The 21,625-nt window shown below is 34.7% G+C and overlaps 2 protein-coding genes and 1 non-coding gene across 3 annotated transcripts; 2 read left to right on the top strand and 1 right to left on the bottom strand.

The window, feature by feature from the left end:
- Positions 1–7,855: 7,855 nt before the first annotated feature.
- Positions 7,856–7,927, top strand: TRNAQ-UUG (transfer RNA glutamine (anticodon UUG)). The gene has a single exon. It is a non-coding gene; the product is annotated as a tRNA-Gln (tRNA).
- Positions 7,928–8,489: 562 nt separating this feature from the next.
- LOC140872177 (serine/threonine-protein kinase PBS1) lies at positions 8,490–12,453 on the bottom strand. The gene is made up of 5 exons (XM_073274963.1): positions 12,026–12,453; positions 11,284–11,486; positions 10,081–10,270; positions 9,408–9,799; positions 8,490–9,294 (listed from the first exon to the last, which is right to left on the bottom strand). The coding sequence occupies exons 1-5, from the start codon at positions 12,144–12,146 to the stop codon at positions 8,815–8,817; spliced, it is 1,386 nt and encodes a 461-aa protein (XP_073131064.1). The 5' UTR covers positions 12,147–12,453; the 3' UTR covers positions 8,490–8,814.
- A 7,656-nt stretch (positions 12,454–20,109) lies between these two features.
- On the top strand, positions 20,110–20,861 carry LOC140872226 (glutaredoxin-C1-like). The gene has a single exon (XM_073275029.1). It carries the CDS (start codon positions 20,239–20,241, stop codon positions 20,641–20,643), a length of 405 nt encoding a protein of 134 aa, XP_073131130.1. The 5' UTR covers positions 20,110–20,238; the 3' UTR covers positions 20,644–20,861.
- Positions 20,862–21,625: the final 764 nt, after the last annotated feature.

Genomic DNA, 21,625 nt, shown 5'->3' with positions numbered 1-21,625 from the left:
ATCATCGCACATAAGTCATTGCATATATTTAGAATCTTAATTTGTATGAAGGCACACAAGAAATATTATTATTTATTAGTGATAGTGAGAAGTTAGAATTGGTTGTTCTTCCCGTGACTTTCTTTTTGCTACCATATAAATGGAGAGCAGATCTGAATGAACATTATTATTATTATTACCATTTTACGAATAGTCAAATGGTGACGTACAATGAAATTTTACATCAATCATTTGGACACACACACACACATATATATATATATATATATATTGCATTTTCTAGATTTTAAGCATTTATTGTCCTTCATGGGCCAGAATTTATAGATGGGCTAGCCCTGTTATTATGGGTTTCAAGCCCAATAATCTCAACCCATCCTCTTCATCAGCTTCAACCATTAACTCTACTTTTCTTCTTTTTATCTTATTTATTTATTATAAGACATAATGTTTTGGCTTATATTTTATCAAAAGAAAAATTGTTGATTTCTTGTATTCTCTTTATAACACGATATCGCAAAATTTATCTAGCAACATAGGAATTTCAATCATGTAATAACCACGATTATGATAATCTTAGCCCTAAATTAGCCAGAATCGACTATCTTAAGCTTGTACATATGAGAAAAATACATGAATGTACGTAGTTCAGTCTATCCAAATATAAAATTTTGGGATGTCAAAATGTACGTATAGTCCATGCTAATATTGTTGCGCAATATGTGTTGAAGTATGTTTCTATCAGATTGAATGGGAATAGAGAAGAGATCGGATCGAATAGTACAGATCAGATGAGCTCGGTGTTCAGATGAGTTCATGGCCCAGATCGTATACTGGGATCAGATCGATGTGATGGTCAGATGAGTCTTCGGATGAGTTCATGCAGATAGATTGTTCGAGTATTGTGACTTGGTTAGAAGTCAGATGAAGTGTCCGAGGAGCTATATGCTTGCAGGCAGATCGATGCAGATCGAAATACGAGGGCAGATCAGACTGATGAATGAAGGCTTATCGGGCTGGACCAGGTTGACTTTATATTTGGGTCGTAAGTTACTGTTGACCTAAAGCCCAAGATGAATGTTGGTCTAATTCCTTATATAAGCAGATGGAAGCTGGCCGCAACGAGAATAACAGAAAATCAAAATTCTTCAGAATATATTGAGAGAGAAGAAGGAGAGATTTCGGAGGAGAAAACTAAGCGTAGATTGTGACGGGAAGATTCAAGTATCAATAGCTTGAATCGTGTCTGTATCTAGCTTGATAGTTTGTCTGAGTCCATCTCTGTAATAAGCTCTGTTCTTGATCTTGGGTTGTTCTGTTGGTGATTAATAAAAGTGTTGTGTTGCTCTCCCGTGGACGTAGGCAAATTCATTGTCGAACCACGTAAATACTTGCGTTGTTTATTGCTTTCACGTGAGTGTTTGAGTTTGATCTGAGTGCGTTGGTTTTATCTGTTTCTGGGATTATTGTTCTTATCTGTGTGTTTCGTTTTGCTTGGTGAATTCTCGATAACCAAATTTCGGATTGATTCCTAACAAGTGGCGCCGTCTGTGGGAAACTAAGCAAAGATGGTGGGATCAATGAAGTTTGATATTGAGAAGTTTACGGGCAAGAACGATTTCTCGCTCTGGAGAATTAAGATGCGGGCAATCCTGATACAACAAGGATTGGTGAAAGCTCTTAAGAAGAAGGATGAGATGTCTGATGAGATAAAGAACAAGGATGAATTACTCGAGAAAGCACACAGTGCAATTATTCTCTGTCTCGGTGATAGACCTCTTCGGGAGGTGGCCAGAGAAGAATCTGCAGCGGCTGTCTGGCTTAAACTTGAGAATCTATACATGACGAAATCCCTGGCTAACCGTCTGTACATGAAATAGAGATTAATTGTATTTCTTTGTGATTAAGGATGAGAAGAACCTTGAAGACCAGATCGAAGAATTCACCAAGATATTGGATGACTTGGAGAGTATTGAAGTAAAGCTTGAGGATGAAGATCGGGCTTTGATACTTCTGAATGCTCTTCCTAAAGCATATGAAAATTTTAGGGATGCTTTGCTATATGGAAGAGATCAGACGATAACATTGGAAGAAGTTATGTCTGCTATTCAATCCAAAGAACTTCAGAGAAAATCGAACACAAACACTGAATCACATGGAGAAGGTCTTACGACGAGGGGCAGAAGTGATAAGAGGACATCCAGTGGGAAATACAGGCCAAAGTACAGATCGAAGAGTCAAGGAAGATACTAGAACATAAATTTGTATAATATGAAGTGCTATGCTTGTCAGAAGGTTGGACATCTGTGAAGAAATTGTCCGGAAAGGAAAGGGAAGCAATATGAAAAACCCAAGGATGATGGTACTCTGGCCGTAGCTACAGATGGATATGACTTAGCAGAAGTATTGGTGGTTTTTAAAGATGATCAGAACCACGAATGGATATTGGATTCAGGATGCTCCTTTCACATGTGTCCTATAAGATCTTGGTTTGAAAAATTGGAGGAATCGGATCAGGGCATGGTACTGTTGGGAAATAATCAATCATGCAGGATAAAGGGCTCTGGAAATATTAGAATAAGGATGCATGATGGGATCGACAGAGTACTCACCAAGGTGAGGTATGTGCCCGAGTTGAAGAGAAACTTGATATCATTGGGAACACTTGATGCTCAGGGATATTCATTCAAATCAGGAGCATACATTATCTCAGTGTCTAAAGGATCTCTGATTGTGATGAAGGCTATCAAGAGGAACCTCATGTATGTACTACAAGGTGAAACGATTATTGAAAGTACAGCAAGTATTCAGGAACATCAAGACAGAACCACACTATGGCATCTGAGGCTTGGACATGTAAGTGAGAAGGGATTACATGAGCTGTCTAAACAGGGTCTGTTAGGTGGAGATAAGATTGAATCACTGGAGTTATGTGATAGTTGTGCTCTTGAGAAATCAAAAAGAGTATCGTTTCGTCAAGGAAGTCACACAACTGAGCAACCATTGGCCTACATTCATTCAGATCTATGGGGTCCTTTTCGGACAAAAACTCATGGTGGAGGCAGATACTTCATGTCTTTGATAGATGATTACTCAAAGAGAGTATGTATATTCATCTTAATGACTAAGGATGAAGCATATGACAAGTTTAGAGAATGACTGATGGCAGTTGAGAACAAGAGTGATCGAAGAGTTAAACACCTGAAAACAGATAACGGGCTGGAATACTTATCAGATAAGTTTGTCAAGCTATGCAAGGAGAAAGTCATTACCAGACACAGAACAGTGGCAAGAACGCCACAACAAAATGGCCTGGCAGAGAGAATGAACAGAACTCTTCTGGAAAGGGTCAGATGTATGTTGATCAATGCTTCTCTACCTAAGTCCTTCTGGGAAGAAGCGTTATCTACTGCGTGCTACTTGGTCAATAGGTGTCCATCCAGTGCGATTGGTTTCAAGACACCAATGGAAAAGTGGAGTGGAACACCAGCAGACTACTCAAACTTGAGGGTATTCGGATGTCTTGCATATGCTCATCTGAAACAGGACAAGTTGAAAGCAAGGGCAGTCAGATGTATATTCATTGGGTATCCGGATGGTGTGAAGGGTTATAAGGTTTGGAACCTGGAATCCAGAGGTCCAAAGTGCTTCAACACCAGGGATGTGAAGTTTGATGAATCCAAACTGGTATATAAAATGAATACAGATGGAAAGGACAGTCAGATCAGTGTGAATGATAAACTACCGATTGAGGTGGAGTCTTCTGTGCCAGATGAAGGGTCAGAAGAGATGCAAGATGAGATTGTGACAGCAAGAGATCAAACAGAGAATTTTAGCACTTACAATCTTGCAAGGGACAGAACCAGAAGGGAGATCAGAGCTCCTAAGAGGTTTGGTGAAGCTGATCTGGCTTGGTATGCACTTACAGTAGCTGAGGAGGTGGAGCATTCAGAGCCAAATAATTATGATGAAGCTATGGCGAGCAAGCAAAAAAACAAGTGGATTGAAGCCATGAATGAAGAGATGAACTCACTTGAGAAGAATCAAACCTGGAACTTAGTAGACAGACCGAAGCATCAGAAGACACTGGGATGCAAGTGGATCTATAAACAGAAGGAAGGAAATCCTGGTACAGATCAGATCAAGTATAAAGAAAGATTGGTTGCAAAGGATTTTGGTCAAGTAGAAGGGATAGATTTTAATAAGGTCTATTCTCCAGTGGTCAAACATTGTTCCATCCGGATTATGTTAGCATTGGTGAACCAGCTCGATTTGGAGCTTGAGCAGATGGATGTGAAAACTGCGTTTCTACACGGTGACCTGGAAGAAACCATTTATATGGAACAACCAAAAGGCTTCATGCATCAGAAAACCTAGAACAAAGTCTGCTTACTGAGAAATTCATTGTATGGGCTAAAGCAGAGTCCGAGGCAGTGGAACAAGAGGTTTGATGAGTTCATGATTGGTATTGGTTTTGTGAGAAGCCAATATGATAGATGTGTCTATCTGAAGAAGGATGAAAGGCAGGTTATCTTGTACCTACTTATTTACGTTGATGATATATTGATTGCAAGTAAAAGTAGAACAAAGATATCATCCTTGAAACAACAGCTCAATACAGAGTTTGAGTTGAAAGATCTGGGCGAAGCGAAGAGAATTATGGGCATGGACATAGTGAGAAACAGAAAAAGGCAGGAGATTCATCTGAGTCAGAAGAACTATTTGAAGAAGGTTGTTCTGCGGTATAACATGAATCAAGAAAAATCTTTCTTGACCCCTCTGGGACAGCATTTGAAGTTATCTGCGAATCAGTCACTTGAATGTGAGAAAGACAAGAAGAAGATGGCTGGTATTCCATATGCTAGTGGAGTGGGGAGTCTCATATATGGAATGGTGTGTAGTAGGCCTGATCTGGCATACGCAATCAGTGTAGTGTCGAGATTTATGGCAAATCCGGGAACATATCATTGGGAAGCTCTGAATTGGATTCTCCGATATCTCATAAATACTACTGAGTTGGGGTTGAAGTTTGAAAAACAGCAAGATGAGATTGATCCGGTAGTTAGACACGAGAAAGTCGTTGACTTGTTATGTGTTCACTTTTTATGGCACAGCGATCACCTGGAAGTCAAATTTACAGTCAGTGGTTTCCCTTTCTATCACTGAGGCAGAATTCATAGCTGTTACCGAGGCCATAAAGGAAGGATTGTGGTTAAAAGGGATGATAGCGGAGTTGGGTGTAAAACAAGATCAAGTTGTAGTACACTGTGACAATCAAAGTGCAATACACTTGACAAAACATCAAGTCTATCATGAACGATCGAAACACATAGATGTGAAGATGCATTTTGTGAGAGATGTGATTGAAAAAGGAGATGTAATCCTTGTGAAGATAGCATCAGAAGAAAACCCTGCAGATGCTATGACGAAGTCACTGCCGTATGCTAAGTTCAAGAAATGTTTGGACTTAGTTAATGCGGTGATTGGAAATTAGCCAAGGAGGCTAGGATGGAGAGCAGCATTCAACCTGAAAGAATCAAGGTGGAGATTGTTGAAGTATGCTTCTATCAAATTGAATGGGAATAGAGAAGTGATCGGATCTAATAGTACATATCAGATGAGCTCGGTGTTCAGATGAGTTCATGGCAACTAAGCGTAGATTGTGATGGGAAGATTCAAGTATCAATAGCTTGAATCGTGTCTGTATCTAGCTTGATAGTTTGTCTGAGTCCATCTCTGTAATAAGCTCTGTTCTTGAGCTTGGGTTGTTCTGTTGGTGATTAATAAAAGTGTTGTGTTGCTCTCCCGTGGACGTAGGCAAATTCATTGTCGAACCACGTAAATACTTGTGTTGTTTATTGCTTTCGCGTGAGTGTTTGAGTTTGATTTGAGTGCGTTGGTTTTATCTGTTTCTGGGATTATTGTTCTTATCTATGTGTTTCGTTTTGCTTGGTGAATTTTCGATAACCAAATTTCGGATTGATTCCTAACAATATGTGTCGATAAAAATATAAAATCGAGGAAGGCGGTAGCCGGGAGTGCAAGTGAACGTCGACGGGTGAAGTGGAACCCATATAGTTTTAGGTTTTTTTTTTTTTTCGAAAATAGAACCCATATAGTTAAAACATGCAATAAACGATGGAAATATTAAATGCTTTCTTTGGTTGGGAAATATTAGAGAAAAGATGGAAATATTATTTATTATAGGCCTAATTATATATATATATATATAAATTATTAAGTTCTTGCTATAAAGTTAATTTTTTTGAATTAGGAGATGAGACAGTCACAATTGATTCTTGAATTCGAGACCTTGTTGCATACTTAAGAAACGGGTACTACAAGAGCTACACGACATCGGTTTGCTATATATTTAATGTTAAGATAAGGATTTTTAACACATTAGCATGTGTGCCACAACTGAAAATTACGAATGATGTCTAAACGACTTCAATGAGAAACAGTTATTGGTATGACTCTGTTGACTCAAGGTAAAGAGGCAATAAAGGTAAAGCGAATCAGAAAATTTTCAATTAATTAACTTCATGTTTGATTAAATGGGTAATTTAATTTTAATAATTTTTTGTTGAATTAATGTATCGTAAAAATGAATTTAAAAAAAATTCATACTAATGAAAAGTGCAACTTGAAATCATAGTTTGCGAAAATATAAACACAAAAACTCATATGACATTGTCTCATTAGTTAATTTTATAAGATTAATTTTTTACCTCACCCAACTAATGAAATATATCACTTTTATATATGTAAAAAATATAATTATTTTTTTACAATAAAAATATCATCTTTATTGTTAATTATGTTAAGAAAATATTGTAACATTGAGAGAAAGTGTTGCTTTTTCATCGACAATATATTATATAACATATGTTGATTTCAGTGAAAAATATATATATTCTTATATCAAAAATATGTAAAGGATCGAGTTAACTCGTTCCATAAATGTGGATTCATGAGTTCGTTGTAAATGAGATGTACTCAAACAAATATAAATGATATAGACCAAATTCTTTTGGGGAAATTAAAAATAATTGAATTTTATGATTTGTTATATCTATATCTATAATATAAAGAGGGAGCATCTCTTTGTAACTATCTTGGTGCTAAAAAAAGAAAACAACCTCTTAGTTGTTTGATTAAAAAATAATCCAAAAAAAAATTGCTATTAAAAATTAATATTTTTTTAAAGTTAATTGACATCTGTTTCCACATATTATATCACACACACAATGGATGTGCTTCTTCTACTAGTATTTTAATGAAAATTCGAATTGGTATTGGAGGTATTTTTCGTGATCATGATGGTCAAGCACTGGTTGCTTTTGGTCGATTTTTCCCATTACCGAATTCAATAGTTATTGGAGAAGTCCTTGCAATCAAAAAAGCTCTCTGTTTGGCTCTTGATAGAGAGTTTAGATAGATCTCTGTTTATTCAGACTCACTGTTGGTCGTTCAGACAGTCATGGAGCCTAATAGTGATTTGACTTATACTGAAAATATTGCATTGGAAATTTCATTCTTATGTTCTGTTTTTGAAAGCGTTTCTTTTTCTCATTCTCGGAGATTGGTAAATGTTGTTGCACACTCATTATCTATTTTTGCTTGTTCTTCTCACACATCTTTTTTTTGGGTGCCTGAGAATTTTTCGTTTTGACTTAAATGTCTTGTAGCGAAAGATCTTTTTGCTATTCAATAAAGTTGCAAGAATTTTCTGTCCAAAAAAAAAAATTAAAGATGCGCATTAAGTGCTTGCAAGTATGGCTCTTGTGTATTTTTTTTTTTAAACAAGATAAAAATAAAATAGATATTAACAATATTTGAAAATACGTACAATCAGGGTTCTATGGTGTAGTGGTTAGCACTCTGGACTTTGAATCCAGCGACCTGGGTTCGACTCCCGGTAGGACCTTTTTTAATTCTCATTTATATTAGAAGATATATATATTATATATATTTTTTGAAAGAAAAATTTGTTATATATTTTATGCTGAACTTTACGTCGATTTCTTATTTCTACACAGAATTCACAACACACGTTATTGGCACATCAACGAGTTAAATTTGAGTTTAGTAATCAAATATTTGCGAAAAAGATGTATATGATACCAGAGTTTTGCTATCCTGCCCACCCACTGTGCCCACCTAATGTGCCCACCATGAGGTGGCACTCAACTATTGGACGCACAATTCATCACATCCAATAGTTGAGTGCCACCTCATGGTGGGCACATTAGGTGGGCACGGTGGGTGGGCAGGATAGCAAAATTGTATGATACCATATCATATAATTACAAGTCTAATATTTGCGAAAAAGATGTAAATGATTGATGATACCATATCATATCATTACAAGTTTAATTTACTTCTATTACCATTATATTATATTATAATTATTAAAAATACCAGTTTATAAATTATAATTTTGTTGTGTGTCTGTCTTGGCATCAAATATTAATCTCTAACAAAAAGAATATGTTTATGTTTTGAATGTCCTTCTTTAGAGCTCAAACTGTACAAAGAACACTCAACAACAAGCATGCCTTGGACTGTGTTCACATATGAAACTTGTCAATCAGTCTGCACAATCTTGTAGTTGTGAATATACACACTCTTTAAGCTCTTCTTCCTTGTTTAAAAGGTAAAAAAGTACAATCAAAAAAAGAAAAAGAAGAGGGTTCCTATTTCTGTGTATGATCTCCAATTTTCGGTGCGTAAAATCCCGAGTAGTTTCGAAGGGGCGGTATCCACTTTCCGGTTTGTAAAATCCCTAGTCTCCAAGGGGGAGTAGCAGTGTAGCTACTGCCCATTATTGCCATCAAAATTTCTTTGAGCATTATTCTTCCTCAAATTTTCACCCCACATTTTAGCTTCAGCAACAGCGCGTTCCCTGTCTAAATCCCGGTTCAGATTTTTCGCGTTCTCTCTTGGAGAGTCGTCCCTCTCGAATCCATCCAAGTTCCATTTTCGTCCTGATCCTCGAGCCTCTTCATTGCTTGATATTCTCCCGCCTCTCTCATCTCTGCTTCTGCTGTCATCCTTCTCCAGAGCAATTCTGTTGACGCTACCAATGGCTATACTGGGATCGTACCCCTGATTAGCCAGGTAAGAAAGGGCAGTAACGACGTCTCCTATCAAGGGACGGCCCGCCGCCTGTTCTTGGATACACATGGATGCTACTGCTAGAGCTTGATACAGCCCACGAATGGGAAATTTACCTTGCAGTCTTGGATCCGCCAGTTTTGAGAATTTTCTGCGGTCGTTGAACAACGGACGCGCCTGCATAATTCGAACATTGCCAATTGCAAGTCACAACACAAATTCTCCAATTACAAATCTTAGCTTAATCAATGTAGCCTGAAAATATTTAAAGAAAAACACTGCAGTTTTACCCATGCAACAAGGTTTTGTTCTCCCTGTGGAAGGGTGCTGTCAATGGCTTTGCGTCCAGTGATGAGCTCCAAGAAGACAACTCCAAAACTATAGACATCTGATTTCACGGTCAATTGTCCAGTCATGGCGTATTCTGGCGCACAATAGCCATAGGTTCCCATGACTCTGGTGGATACATGTGATTTGTCTCCTGTAGGACCTAGCTTCGCGAGCCCAAAGTCAGAAAGCTTTGGAAAATAGCCTTCACCTAGTAATATGTTGGACGACTTGAAATCACGATATATGACAGGAGGATTTGCCTTGTCATGGAGATGCTCCAATCCTTTAGCAGCACCGGCTGCTATTTTCATTCTGGTGTTCCAATCTAGTGGCTCTTTGTCGGGTGGAAGATCTGTGCAACGATTAATCACATCCCATTTACAATGCATTATATTCATCTGCCGTCAAAATTCTTTGAATAACCATTTTCAGCAAAAAACACCATGGTCCATGGATGTCATGAGACAAGATCAAGAAGCAAGAAATGCGCTACATGTCTAGACTTTAAAGTGTTCAAAGTCTGTGCTATAAGAAATTTCTACTCAAAACTTTGAATTGTAATAAACTACACAGTTCATGCGCATGTGAAAAAGACATCCAAACCAAAAGAATAGAGCAGTGAGCCAAAGTTACCATGTAGGTGATCTTCTAACGATCCCAATGGCATAAACTCATAGACGAGAAGCCTCTGTTCTCCCTCAGCACAATAGCCGATTAAGTTCACTAAGTTAGAATGATGCAGAAGGCTAAGCATGAGAACCTCAACAAGAAATTCTCTATTACCCTGTAGCCCGTTTCTATCCAACTGCTTAACGGCAACCACCTGCCAGCATAACTAAAAATTTAATATGACGGAAGTAAAAAGATAAAAGGTCAACTTCCATAATCAGAACATGGAAATATCATATCGGAATTATAGGACAAAATTGCTATAATTACAGTAAAGATTGAAATAAAGTACTAAAATAAAACTGCAATAAAGTAAATATGTGCAATCAAGTTAATTTAAATGAACAACTCCAAACACGGCAGTAGAGTGTGAATTCTAGTGGTGGAACCAACACTCCAGCTGTGAATCAACATAGACAGAATGCGGCCAATGCCAATCAGTACGAGTGGCAGATATGATTTCCACTGCTGATCAGCAAAGACAAATGCTCAAACCGGAACCCAGTTAAGTAGAGACAACCCCCACTCATCAAAGAAAAAATAAATAATTTTTGTTTGTAAAACAACTTAACACCATCTTGGCCTGTGGAGCTCACATATCCTTAAAAAAAATTCACATGTACAAATGTTTTGAGATTCTATGTGCGTTCAATTCCTAGAATACAATGGTTAAAATGGGTGAAATGAACCAAATCGAGCAAAAATTCGAAGCTTGAATTTGGTTCGATTTAACATGTTCGTGTTCGGCTCGAATTTGATGATTTCGAATACAAATAAAATATTTTCGAGTCAACTCAATTCATTTGCACTCCTGGCTAAAAGCCTAAAACTCTGTAGTGATCAAGCACAACAACAGTAAAATGCATGCATGAATATTATCACGGTTGCATGTACAAAGCCTAAAAATAAAGGCGAGAGTCAAACTTCAAGGAGTATTCTCCACTACCTTCAATATGAGGACACAAATGAGCAATCCCATAAATTTCTAATGAAATTCATCCTTGAAATTTAATGGTTCGGATAGGGCCCTTGATTTGTTTACCAACTCAATTTCAACCACTTCCAGTTTGTATGAAATTCATGCCGCGATTTTCATTAAACAAATCCAAATTTCCAACCTATTTTTCTTACGCGCATAATAGCAAAATAGATGAACATTCGTTCTACCTGACCATTTGGAAGCCTCCCTTTGTACACACGACCAAAACCTCCTTCCCCTAAGAAACACTCGGGCCTAAAGTTATTAGTAGCAGCAGCTAGCTCACGAAAAGTAAATATTTGTGCAGCAATTTGTGGATCCGGAAAGTCCTTGAGCACCGATGGTTCCTTTCTTAGCCCGACGGCACTTCTTGTTTTCAGTCTGTCCGCCCCTGCAAGTTGTGATCAAAAGCACATCTTTTCACGACAGAATCTAATGATTTTATAATTAGTTAATCATCCGGGACTTCGGTAAAGTTCACAATGAAATAAGAACCATCGGAATCTCTCAAAATTGGAAAATAAGAGCCACTACACAGACATTAATGGTGAATACACAAATTATGAGATGGCTTCCAATATGAAGTAACAATCGATTTCCCACACATAAAAAAGATCAAACAAATCATTAACTTGGATTGAACTAGACCAAATTGGACTACATCAAACCAATCAAGGAGCTTTTTCCACAACTGCCACCGGATCAAAAAGAGAAACCAAATCCCCATTCAGATCTCATTTCATCGTATAAAAAGGCAAATCGAGAAGAAAATCCTTCATCAAACCGAATCTAAAATTCTCGGACCTCAATCAAACTCAACAAACCTAAGCCCAACAAATGAATGAGCTACTTTCTTACAACATACCAAATCACACAAACCAAAATTGAAAAGAAAAAATACATGAATTCAGGAGCAGGAAACTAACTAACCGGAAGATAATTTCGATATATTGGAAGGGATGATGGGATAAACTTCTTTGTGGTCATCTCTGTGTTCACGGGGATTAAGCGTCTCCTCTTCCCTCGAATCGAAACAAGGAAAACAGCCCATTTACCTCACTCAAAAAGATCAAATCTTTATCAAAACCTCCGAACAATCCGATTGCAAGAAACAAAACAAAAAATCAGACCGCCCAATTCCCTCACTGTGTTCACATTAAAGTCAGTAAAAATCCAATCTTTACAGACTTTTCACCCAACCCGATCAGCTCAGGCAAGAACAATAATTGCAAGAACACTGGCAAGAATCAAAACTTGGGGAAAGTCCCAAAATTTAGCTCTAGATAAATGAAGGTATCATAAACGCAGCGGCTTTATCTTCTTCCGCTTTTAATCTCACACGGATCTGTAGTCAAATCGGCCGTCTATCTCTCGTACCCACCACCCACAAACACGTATATCAGTAAATTAATTGAAATTTTAAAAAAGAAAAAGAACCAAAAAAAAAAAGGGTTTATCTGTCTACGTATTATGTTTACATCCACACTATTCCACCACCTTTGACCCAACGTTTATAGATAAAAGTAAGGATTTTTAGTTTATTCTGATATGAAAACAAAATCTTGAATTATTTTTTTTGAGAGTTCAAAATCTTGAATTATAATATAACATAATGGGGTGGACATAAATGAGGATATGATCAAGGAAATATTTTAAGAATTATTTGAGCGAATCGTTCATAAAATTCTGCAATTAATGGGAATAATAGAAATATTGCTACAAAATCGAGTAATAAAACGTTAATGCAAAGAACAAAACCCACAACATCCTACTCAGAATTTTCAGTTGCAAAGTTCAGATTTTGCTTTGAGAATTTGACACCTCTCATGACTTGGTCAATTTTTTTTACAAAACATCGATCGAAGTCAGATAACAAAATAACATGTCTCTTCGTTTCAATTTCGAAGTCGAAATTTCTGTTTTACGACAGTTTCTTTACTTCTTAGGCATAAAACGATTGAGAATCAAAATTCTTATTAAAATTTGTACACACTCCATTGTATTTATTTGATATGAATTTAAGTGTTGAATATGAATGCTGTAATATTGGAACATGTGGAGATCATAAATTGAACGCGCAAAGCAAGGATATAGATAAATCAGTTGGAGACTGTTTAATAACTTCTCGTGAAAAACTATATAGTATCTGTTATTTAATATATAGAATAGATATCACCTATCACGCACATGGTTACCCTTTTTTTTTTTAACTAATTTATCTAACCAATAATTTTTATAGTTATTAATCATGATCGATAATTTATTCGATGAATGATCAGGTTTATGCTGATTTTTATTGAATTAAAAATCTAGAAAAACACTGAACAGGTAGTAGCAAGAGATCTTTAAAAATCAGGATATTTTTGTTATTATTATATGATAGTTATTGACATGATACGTGAATTTATGATTCATCATCTAGTGCAAACGTTTGCATAGTGTAAAGATGAACGTACTAATGATCCAACACTTCTAAGTTGGATTTAATAAATGAAACAAATGCGAGTGAATGTAACATGGAGGTACTGGATATCGTAACAAAACTTTCTTTTCGTAAGAATCCACGGTTATTATCTATATGTATTGAGTGGACCTTTAGAACGTAATATAGTATCCTACAGGATACAAATCATGTCTATTGGATGAATCGTATTAGCAAACTCAATGCGACAAGTTATGTCGAAAAAGTATTGATAAGAAAAATTTAACTCATGATATTTTGACCTTACATTTACATATTTCATCGATTGTATTATCCATGCATTGTGAAATTATTATTATTATTATTATTATTATCTTACATTTACATATTTCATCGATTGTATTATCCATGCATTGTGAAATTATTATTATTATTATTATTATTATTATTTTAAAGTAAATGTTATGCTCTACGGCTGTTGTAAAAATTTAAGTCAATTTAATAAATATTTAAAATAGTTAATGAATGATGTTGGTTGTATATATGAATTGCGGTTGATACATTGTCGGTAACAATTTGGTAAGTGGGAATTGATTGTTAAACAACTTGGCGAGGCTTAACCATATATGGGGAATATGCCGTTCGTGGCCCCAATCATTTTTATTTTTTAAAAAGATAATATTGTTTTCCAAAACCATGTTAGCTTTACATTTTAGAATAATTTCCTTAAATGTCAACGTTGACCAATATATACATGGGCTTGGTTTATTTGTAATCCACGCAACGTGCTTATAATAGAATACGATCCATGATCACTTGCTAATTATACTCCTAATCATGTATTAATCAAATATAGAATAACCAATATTTGAGACTCTTTTTCATAAAATACTCGATCGCATTCCTATGTCTAATTTAATCAAAATGGAAAGATTTAATATAATAATTGGATTTTTAAAGTTTTCGTTCAACCAACTTATAGAATATATTTTTTTCTACAAAACATGAATGAGCACAATTTCTCGAGAATTTGATCTGTAAGGGCATGATTTTACATTTTTCTTGAAAAATATAATATATTAATAAAAAATGCACACGTGTGTAAAATAAAAGTTATTTTTATATGTATTTTTTTATGGGTGGAATGAGTGGAAGATTTAGTGGGATAGTAGATATGAAGAAGGTGAAGATGAAAGGGTAAAATCGGAACAAAAATTAATATTTTTATAATAATAGTTAATATATATCTCTTAACTATTATAAAATAGAAGAAATATTGCTCTAAAATGCCAATATTCAGATGATTGAGCCTCCTCTAGATTTACCAAGGACATTCCAAGACATGGGCCATATCGAAGTTAATTTATGGGCACAATAAGTCGCAAATTTTGTTTTGGGCCATAACGAGAAACAATGGTTTGGGCCATCGTTTCCCAGAATACGACATTTCTGCGTATGGCCCCTCTTCCATTTTTACCATATCGCCCCTCGTATACTTATCCATTGTTTTTAGGCTTTTGGATATAATGCTTCCTTTTTCTTTTTTTCTTTTTTTCTTTCCAGGTTTTTGTCGGTAGGTAAGATCCTAGCCCTGGGGTAGGTGACAATCACTGATTGGTTTAAATCATGTGGGTTTCACTAAATTATATGGGGTTCACATGATTTGAACAAATAAAATACATACACCTGTCCCATAGGATAATACCAATGGTCAGGTTGAAATTTTCTGTTTTTGTCCTTGTTCATTAGTATTTATTTTTATGAATGTATTTTCTTTTTTTGAGAATTTTATGAATGTATTTTTATAAATGTATATATGTTTTTTTTAAAAGGATTTTTTTTATTTATTATTTAAAACTTGAAATATATATTAAATATTATATTTATAATAATTCTATCATCTATATATGAATTAAAAACTATGTTACGTCAACTGCAATCATTTTGGTGATTAATAAATAAATTTAAGGCGATCTACTTCCATTCCTATTTATCGACGCTGAATTGAAATGGCTTTTCAATTGACGTGTTTTAATTTAAAAGACATGATGATACTATGTGATTTCATGGGAGTCTGTATCATGACTAGTTTTTTTAGATGATATGATCAGGAATTTATAAATTTGATAACGATTAATCGTATTCATAACTAGAGCAACAAAAAATATTTTTAACATAAAAAAATAATATTTGTTTATAATCGAATCGGATGAGAGATCAATTTCACAAAATCGAACTGTTTGATAATTTCACAAAATGGAACTCATTATAATTTCGGGCATACCGATTTGGGTCTGATCCAAATAATTAAATGTCCTTTAACATTTTCAAGACATAAATTACTTACAGTGCTGTAAGTGCCTGTAACTTTCCTGTGCCGATCCGAGGTTGATGAACTTGTCGCACAAAAATACAAAATATGATAAAATTGCTTGCTTGCTTGCTTTCTTCTTTTTTTCTTCTTTTTGTTTTCATGTACAATCATCCATCAAGATATTACTAAAATTGTAAAAAAAATAAAAATAAAAATTTGAACATCAAAATCAAAAACAGACAAATATAAATAATCAAAACGCAAATTTCACTAGAAAAAACTCGCTATTCGTAGCGTCAAATATTCTAAACTAATGAAATCGTTTCGAACGTGAATTGATAAAATAAAAATCCAAAGTCCGCTTCTATATATATATATATATATATATATATATATATGATCATATTATAAATTCAATCTTTGAGGAAACAACAGTTTTGTCTTGTGGTTCATGAAATGGTACATTGTATTGCAAAAGGTCCAAAAATGACACATACACGATAATATCAAATCCAGGGGATACGAGTAAATGCTAACGCTTTGGTGGTTACGTACCTAATAAAGTTCATTGATATCCCATTTCCTCCTCTCATTTAATATGTATAATATATATATAACATTTGTATGTCGAAATATTTATTAATACAATGAGCTGGTAACGTTATTAATAAGTAGCAAACAATTCAAGGCCTCTTTGGTAATTGGACAACGCTTTTTTTTTTTTTTTTTTTTTTTTTGCCTGTTTTACGTACTTAATCTTGGAACTGTACAAAAAACTGGTGCTTCATTCATTGTGTAGTAATTCTTGGGGCAAAAATGTAGGGGTGCTACCACTTTTAATTCAATAATTGTTTGAAATTTTTATATAGTGATTTCATCGTACACTATGAATCTATGATATTAAAACAATTTAACGTGTTCGTTTGATATTAATCCCCACATTAATGTCCCCGTGAATTATTTCTGAAGACCAATTAAAATCTAATTAATTAATTATTCGAAACAACGTAAGGATTAGATATATTAATCTTGTATAATTATGCGCGTACCTAGCTAGCTACGAATAATAATAATAATAATTATTATTATTATTATAATAATAATAATTTCACCATGCGATTAGCTTACTAGCTCACTGCAGCTCATATATATAAAGTGGGAGTTGCCCATTGATTTAAGTCGCTAGTTCAATTGCTTGGGAGTTGGGACCTAGCTAGCTACTACCACACAAATTATTGCCGCACATGGTCCATAAAAAGTACGTTAAAACATCCCAAAAAGTACGTAAAACTTTATTTTTGGTTTCATTTGTTTGTATTTTTTCGATCCTCATGATCTCATATATATCAATTGAATTTTTATAATTTTAGTCATTTTTTTTTGTAAAAATTGTTTTTGTGTTACTACACATGTCACTGTTGTATCGATATAAAATCAATGTCACGACAAAAAAAGATTAAAATTGCAAAAACAAAAACAAAAACAAATAATAAAACTGGAATTTGATATAGATTGTAAATATCGAAAAATGGGAGAAAAAATATGAACACAATTAAAATATTCCCAAACCAGTACTTTTATTTTGTGATTTCTAGAATTCCCTGTAATGTGTATTCTTACCGTCTCACTCATTCAAATTAAAAATTTTTTTTCATTCTTCTCAATTATATAGATTAGTTTTCATATTTAATGATATATTTCCAACGTTTTTATCAATTTATCCATATTAACTTAATATTATTATTTTTTTTTGAAAAAAATATTAACTTAATATTATTAATTACTTTGTATAATTATTAAAAACTTCATTAAAAAAGACAAAACAGAAAATTACTTTACTTTTCCCAAAAAAAATTTAATTAGTTTGAAAACCCACCGATCTTAAATACATATGGGACGGGCGTAACATTTATATCAAAATTAATTTCAAAAGCATACATGGGATGGACGAGTAAAAATAGCAGAAAAGTGGGCATTGATGTTGTGGGGAGGCCGTAGAGTTTCAGTTTCTTGTCGGAAAGTACCCCTTTCGCCGGGTTCTCCCCCACCATCTCGTACTCTTTCCGCCGACTGAATCAGCTCCGCCGCCGTTGTTAATTGCACGCGCAGCCGCTTTTTCGCCTGAGGAAACGCCACGCTGTCGCCACTTTAGGTGGACAAGAATTCTCTTACCAAATCTAATTCAACCAGCTGTAAAAAGTAAAAACTCATAATTCACCCTTTTCACTCATTTTACCATCGCATAACATTGCGTCATTACGAGAATTGAATTGTGTGTGATGGATTTACACTTTATGGATCGTAAATTTTCTCGTCCACGTGAACCAGTATTGCAGCCTTTTATCACAAATAATTAATATTGATGACGTGATACAAGCCATAGCCATGCATCATATTCCATGGATTGATGTAAAAAGTGTAGGAATCAGTGATTGTCGACCGCCGCTTTATCAAAAATTATAGCTGATGATAATGGTGTAACTCAATTTTTTTAAAATGCACAGCAACTCAAATACCATGGCTCGATCGCTCTATCCAACAGAAACAATTATTACATCCCAACAAAAAATCGGAGCCGTGCATGTTTTTATGATAACACGAACTCACCCGATTCTAATGTTATCATTCGATAAGAAAGGCACACTTTTTATTTTATCCCCACCTCATTTATAGAAAATTATAGCCTATGTCTTTATTGTATTTTACTTTTCCTTAAATGTGCATACAACGAACTTTTCATAATTTTGTACCCGTTTCGCGTCTTAAATAATACTAGAATAACATGTATAGAAATTGTGAAGTTACTAAATCAATTAAAAAATAAATAAATCGGGAGATTTTCTTCTGACAAATGTTGAGTTTGAGCCATCATCTCTAAGCTTGTTGCATGACTTGCTTGCATCCCAATTGACTCGTTCATTTTAAAATGGGTATTAAATAATTTGCTTCAAGTATTAGTATAATTAATCGAGTGATTCCATCCAAAATTAATTGACAATGCCAGGTATCGATCGATTTTTCAAAAAAAAAAAATTTTTTTTTATGGCTGTGTGCTAATGAATAAAGCTTATCCTTGCACTTACAGATATAACTTTACTGACGGCTGGCTACGACAATTGCATTAAGTTGCTGCGCCATAAACTTTAATTGACGGCAAGCTAAAGATCAGACATTAAATTTGCCGCACATTAATACCTCCTCTACATTATTATTTTTTAATTATTATTATTACTAATTGGATTTGCGATACATTAATGTCCGTACGTACATTGTTCTGTTATTGCAATAATAATTATAATAACAATAACAATATTAATAATTATTATTGTTACCTGTTGATATTATATCGTGCTTTAAATGAAGGGATGCATTCCCTTCCCTTCCCTTGTTTATAAATAAATACAATCCATCTCATTAAATGTTGATGACTACACATGACCTAATTCATTTCGTCATGCTTATGAATCTTTGACTTTTCTCAGAAGAAATTAAAAAATTCTGAAAACGTCTGCGACGACGACCAACTAGCGGGAACAATTAAAGTGAGATAATTTTAAATTGTTTAAATAATTCATAAATTATAAAATAGATCTAACTATCTCTAAAATTATCTTAAATTTTTTTTTTTTTTTATAGTCCAATCAATAATATTTCAAAACTATTGTTCATAAACATGGACAATTTATTGGATCGAGCAACAAGCGGAGACATGTAGGAGGATCGAGCGTTGGGAGCCATAATGGGTGTGGCCATGGTAATTGATTATATATAATTAAACGTGCATGCATTATTTACTAAGGTTGCCTCATTTATTACATATCACAACAAGTAGCCCGACAGCCAACACTGTTGCAGAGCATATAATTCTACCACCATGCAATGTGCATCATCACATTTATGAGGCCACTATAGTATGGTAAATCTTGAAATGTGATATAATACTAGGACTAAAATCTATGCGTGTGTTTCGATGATATAGTATAGTATAATATAGTATACCTTTTTTTTAGCAGAAATTCGAAATAGGGTAGTTAATTACATTTTTGTTCTTATAATTTTCTCTTTTTTACCTTAATATTGACAGGAACAAAATAATAAAAATATAAATTATAAGAACATTTTTTTCTTTAAAACATGAAAATATAGGAATTTCCCAAGTTAAAGAAAAAGCCTTTTAAAAGCTGAAAGCAGACCCCACCAGTGTAGTGTATTCCTCCCACGCTATAAATATCATCTTCCTCGCTATCATTTTTCACACATCATCCATAATCCCGAGAATCCTCGGACACACACGTTCCACTTTTTCATCCATTTTTTCAGCAGATTTTGCACTCCGCGGATTCTTGAAAAAAGGTAGCAATTTAATTTGATCAGAAGAGGGGAGAATTAACACAGCAGCTAGCAATCATGCAATGCCAGTCGGAGTCACAGAGCTACTACTCATCAGCGTCACGTGTCGTGGGCGTCGGCGGCGGCGGCGGCAATGGGTCGTCGGAGCCGATGGAGGCGGTGTTGAGGCTGGCCTCCAGCAGCGCGGTGGTGGTGTTCAGCGTCAGCACGTGCTGTATGTGCCATGCAGTGAAGAGGCTGTTTAGTGGGATGGGAGTCAGCCCTACGGTTCACGAGATCGATCGAGATCCTAAGGGGAAAGAGATTGAGAAGGCCCTCGCACGCCTGCTCGGAGGCAGCTCCGCCGTGCCGGTGGTTTTTATCGGCGGCAAACTCATCGGAGCGATGGACAGAGTCATGGCTTCACATATTAATGGCACTTTGGTCCCACTCCTTAAGGAAGCTGGAGCGCTCTGGCTTTAATCCAATCTTGCATTTATATTATTTTATTTTATTTACAACGTAATTTTTGTCCATGTCATGTCACCTTAATTTTCTATTAAGTTTTTTTATATTTTCTTTTTTGAAAAAAAAAGAAAAGAAAAAGTGTTGCTTCTAATGGCTGCTTAATTAGCTAGCTAGGTCTTGTATCTGGGAATTAGCATTAGTACAAAAGAAAAAAGTTGTTCGATTCCTCCATGTTAGGCATATATGTATTCTAAAACTTCCCACAACTTATTTGTTTTAATGTCTTAATTATGTTTTCCGAAATATTAATAGACCAGTTTTATGAATGGTTAGATTATAATATGCATATATAATAAAGCATCAATTAGAATCAGATATGCAACTCATCACGAGATACAATAGTTTCAAGACAAGATGGTACATTACATTAATTAATTAGTCTACTCCGAGTTAGAATCAGAAGATAGCCTCAAGAGCTAACCGAGGTGCAATTTTATTTACCGACATTATTTTCATATGCATTAAAGACAAGAACGTACGCCAGAGAGTGAAGAAGTGTCTAAACTTCCAAAGCAATCGACCAATATTCTTGACAGATTGGTCGACTGTTTGAACCGCCTGCAAAGAATCCATAAAAATGGAAACATATTGAGATAACCATGATCCAGACAAAAATATTTGCCAAAACAAATCACTAATAAGTACTCCGTTCCTTTTATCGAACTCGGTTGCCTAAGACCATCTCCAACTTATATATATCCTCAATTTTTTATCCTTTATCCTCTAAAATAGAGATCAGCGATTCTATTTTCAATAAACCTTCTCCAACTCATATCCTCTAAATATTACCAAATATTCTAATTTTCTATTTTTTTTACAACACACATATATATAATTACATAATATATCTTTCAACTAAATTAATTCGATAAGATTCAAATAAAAATTGTGTAATATATTAATAATTATATAGTATACTAAATGTGTTCTGGTCGTA

This window comes from Henckelia pumila, unplaced genomic scaffold (genome assembly GCF_033568475.1).
Source record: "Henckelia pumila isolate YLH828 unplaced genomic scaffold, ASM3356847v2 CTG_461:::fragment_3, whole genome shotgun sequence".
Taxonomy (NCBI): domain Eukaryota; kingdom Viridiplantae; phylum Streptophyta; class Magnoliopsida; order Lamiales; family Gesneriaceae; genus Henckelia; species Henckelia pumila.
The sequence above is the reverse complement of the archived record's forward strand: the minus strand, read 5'-3'. Positions and strand labels throughout refer to the sequence as shown.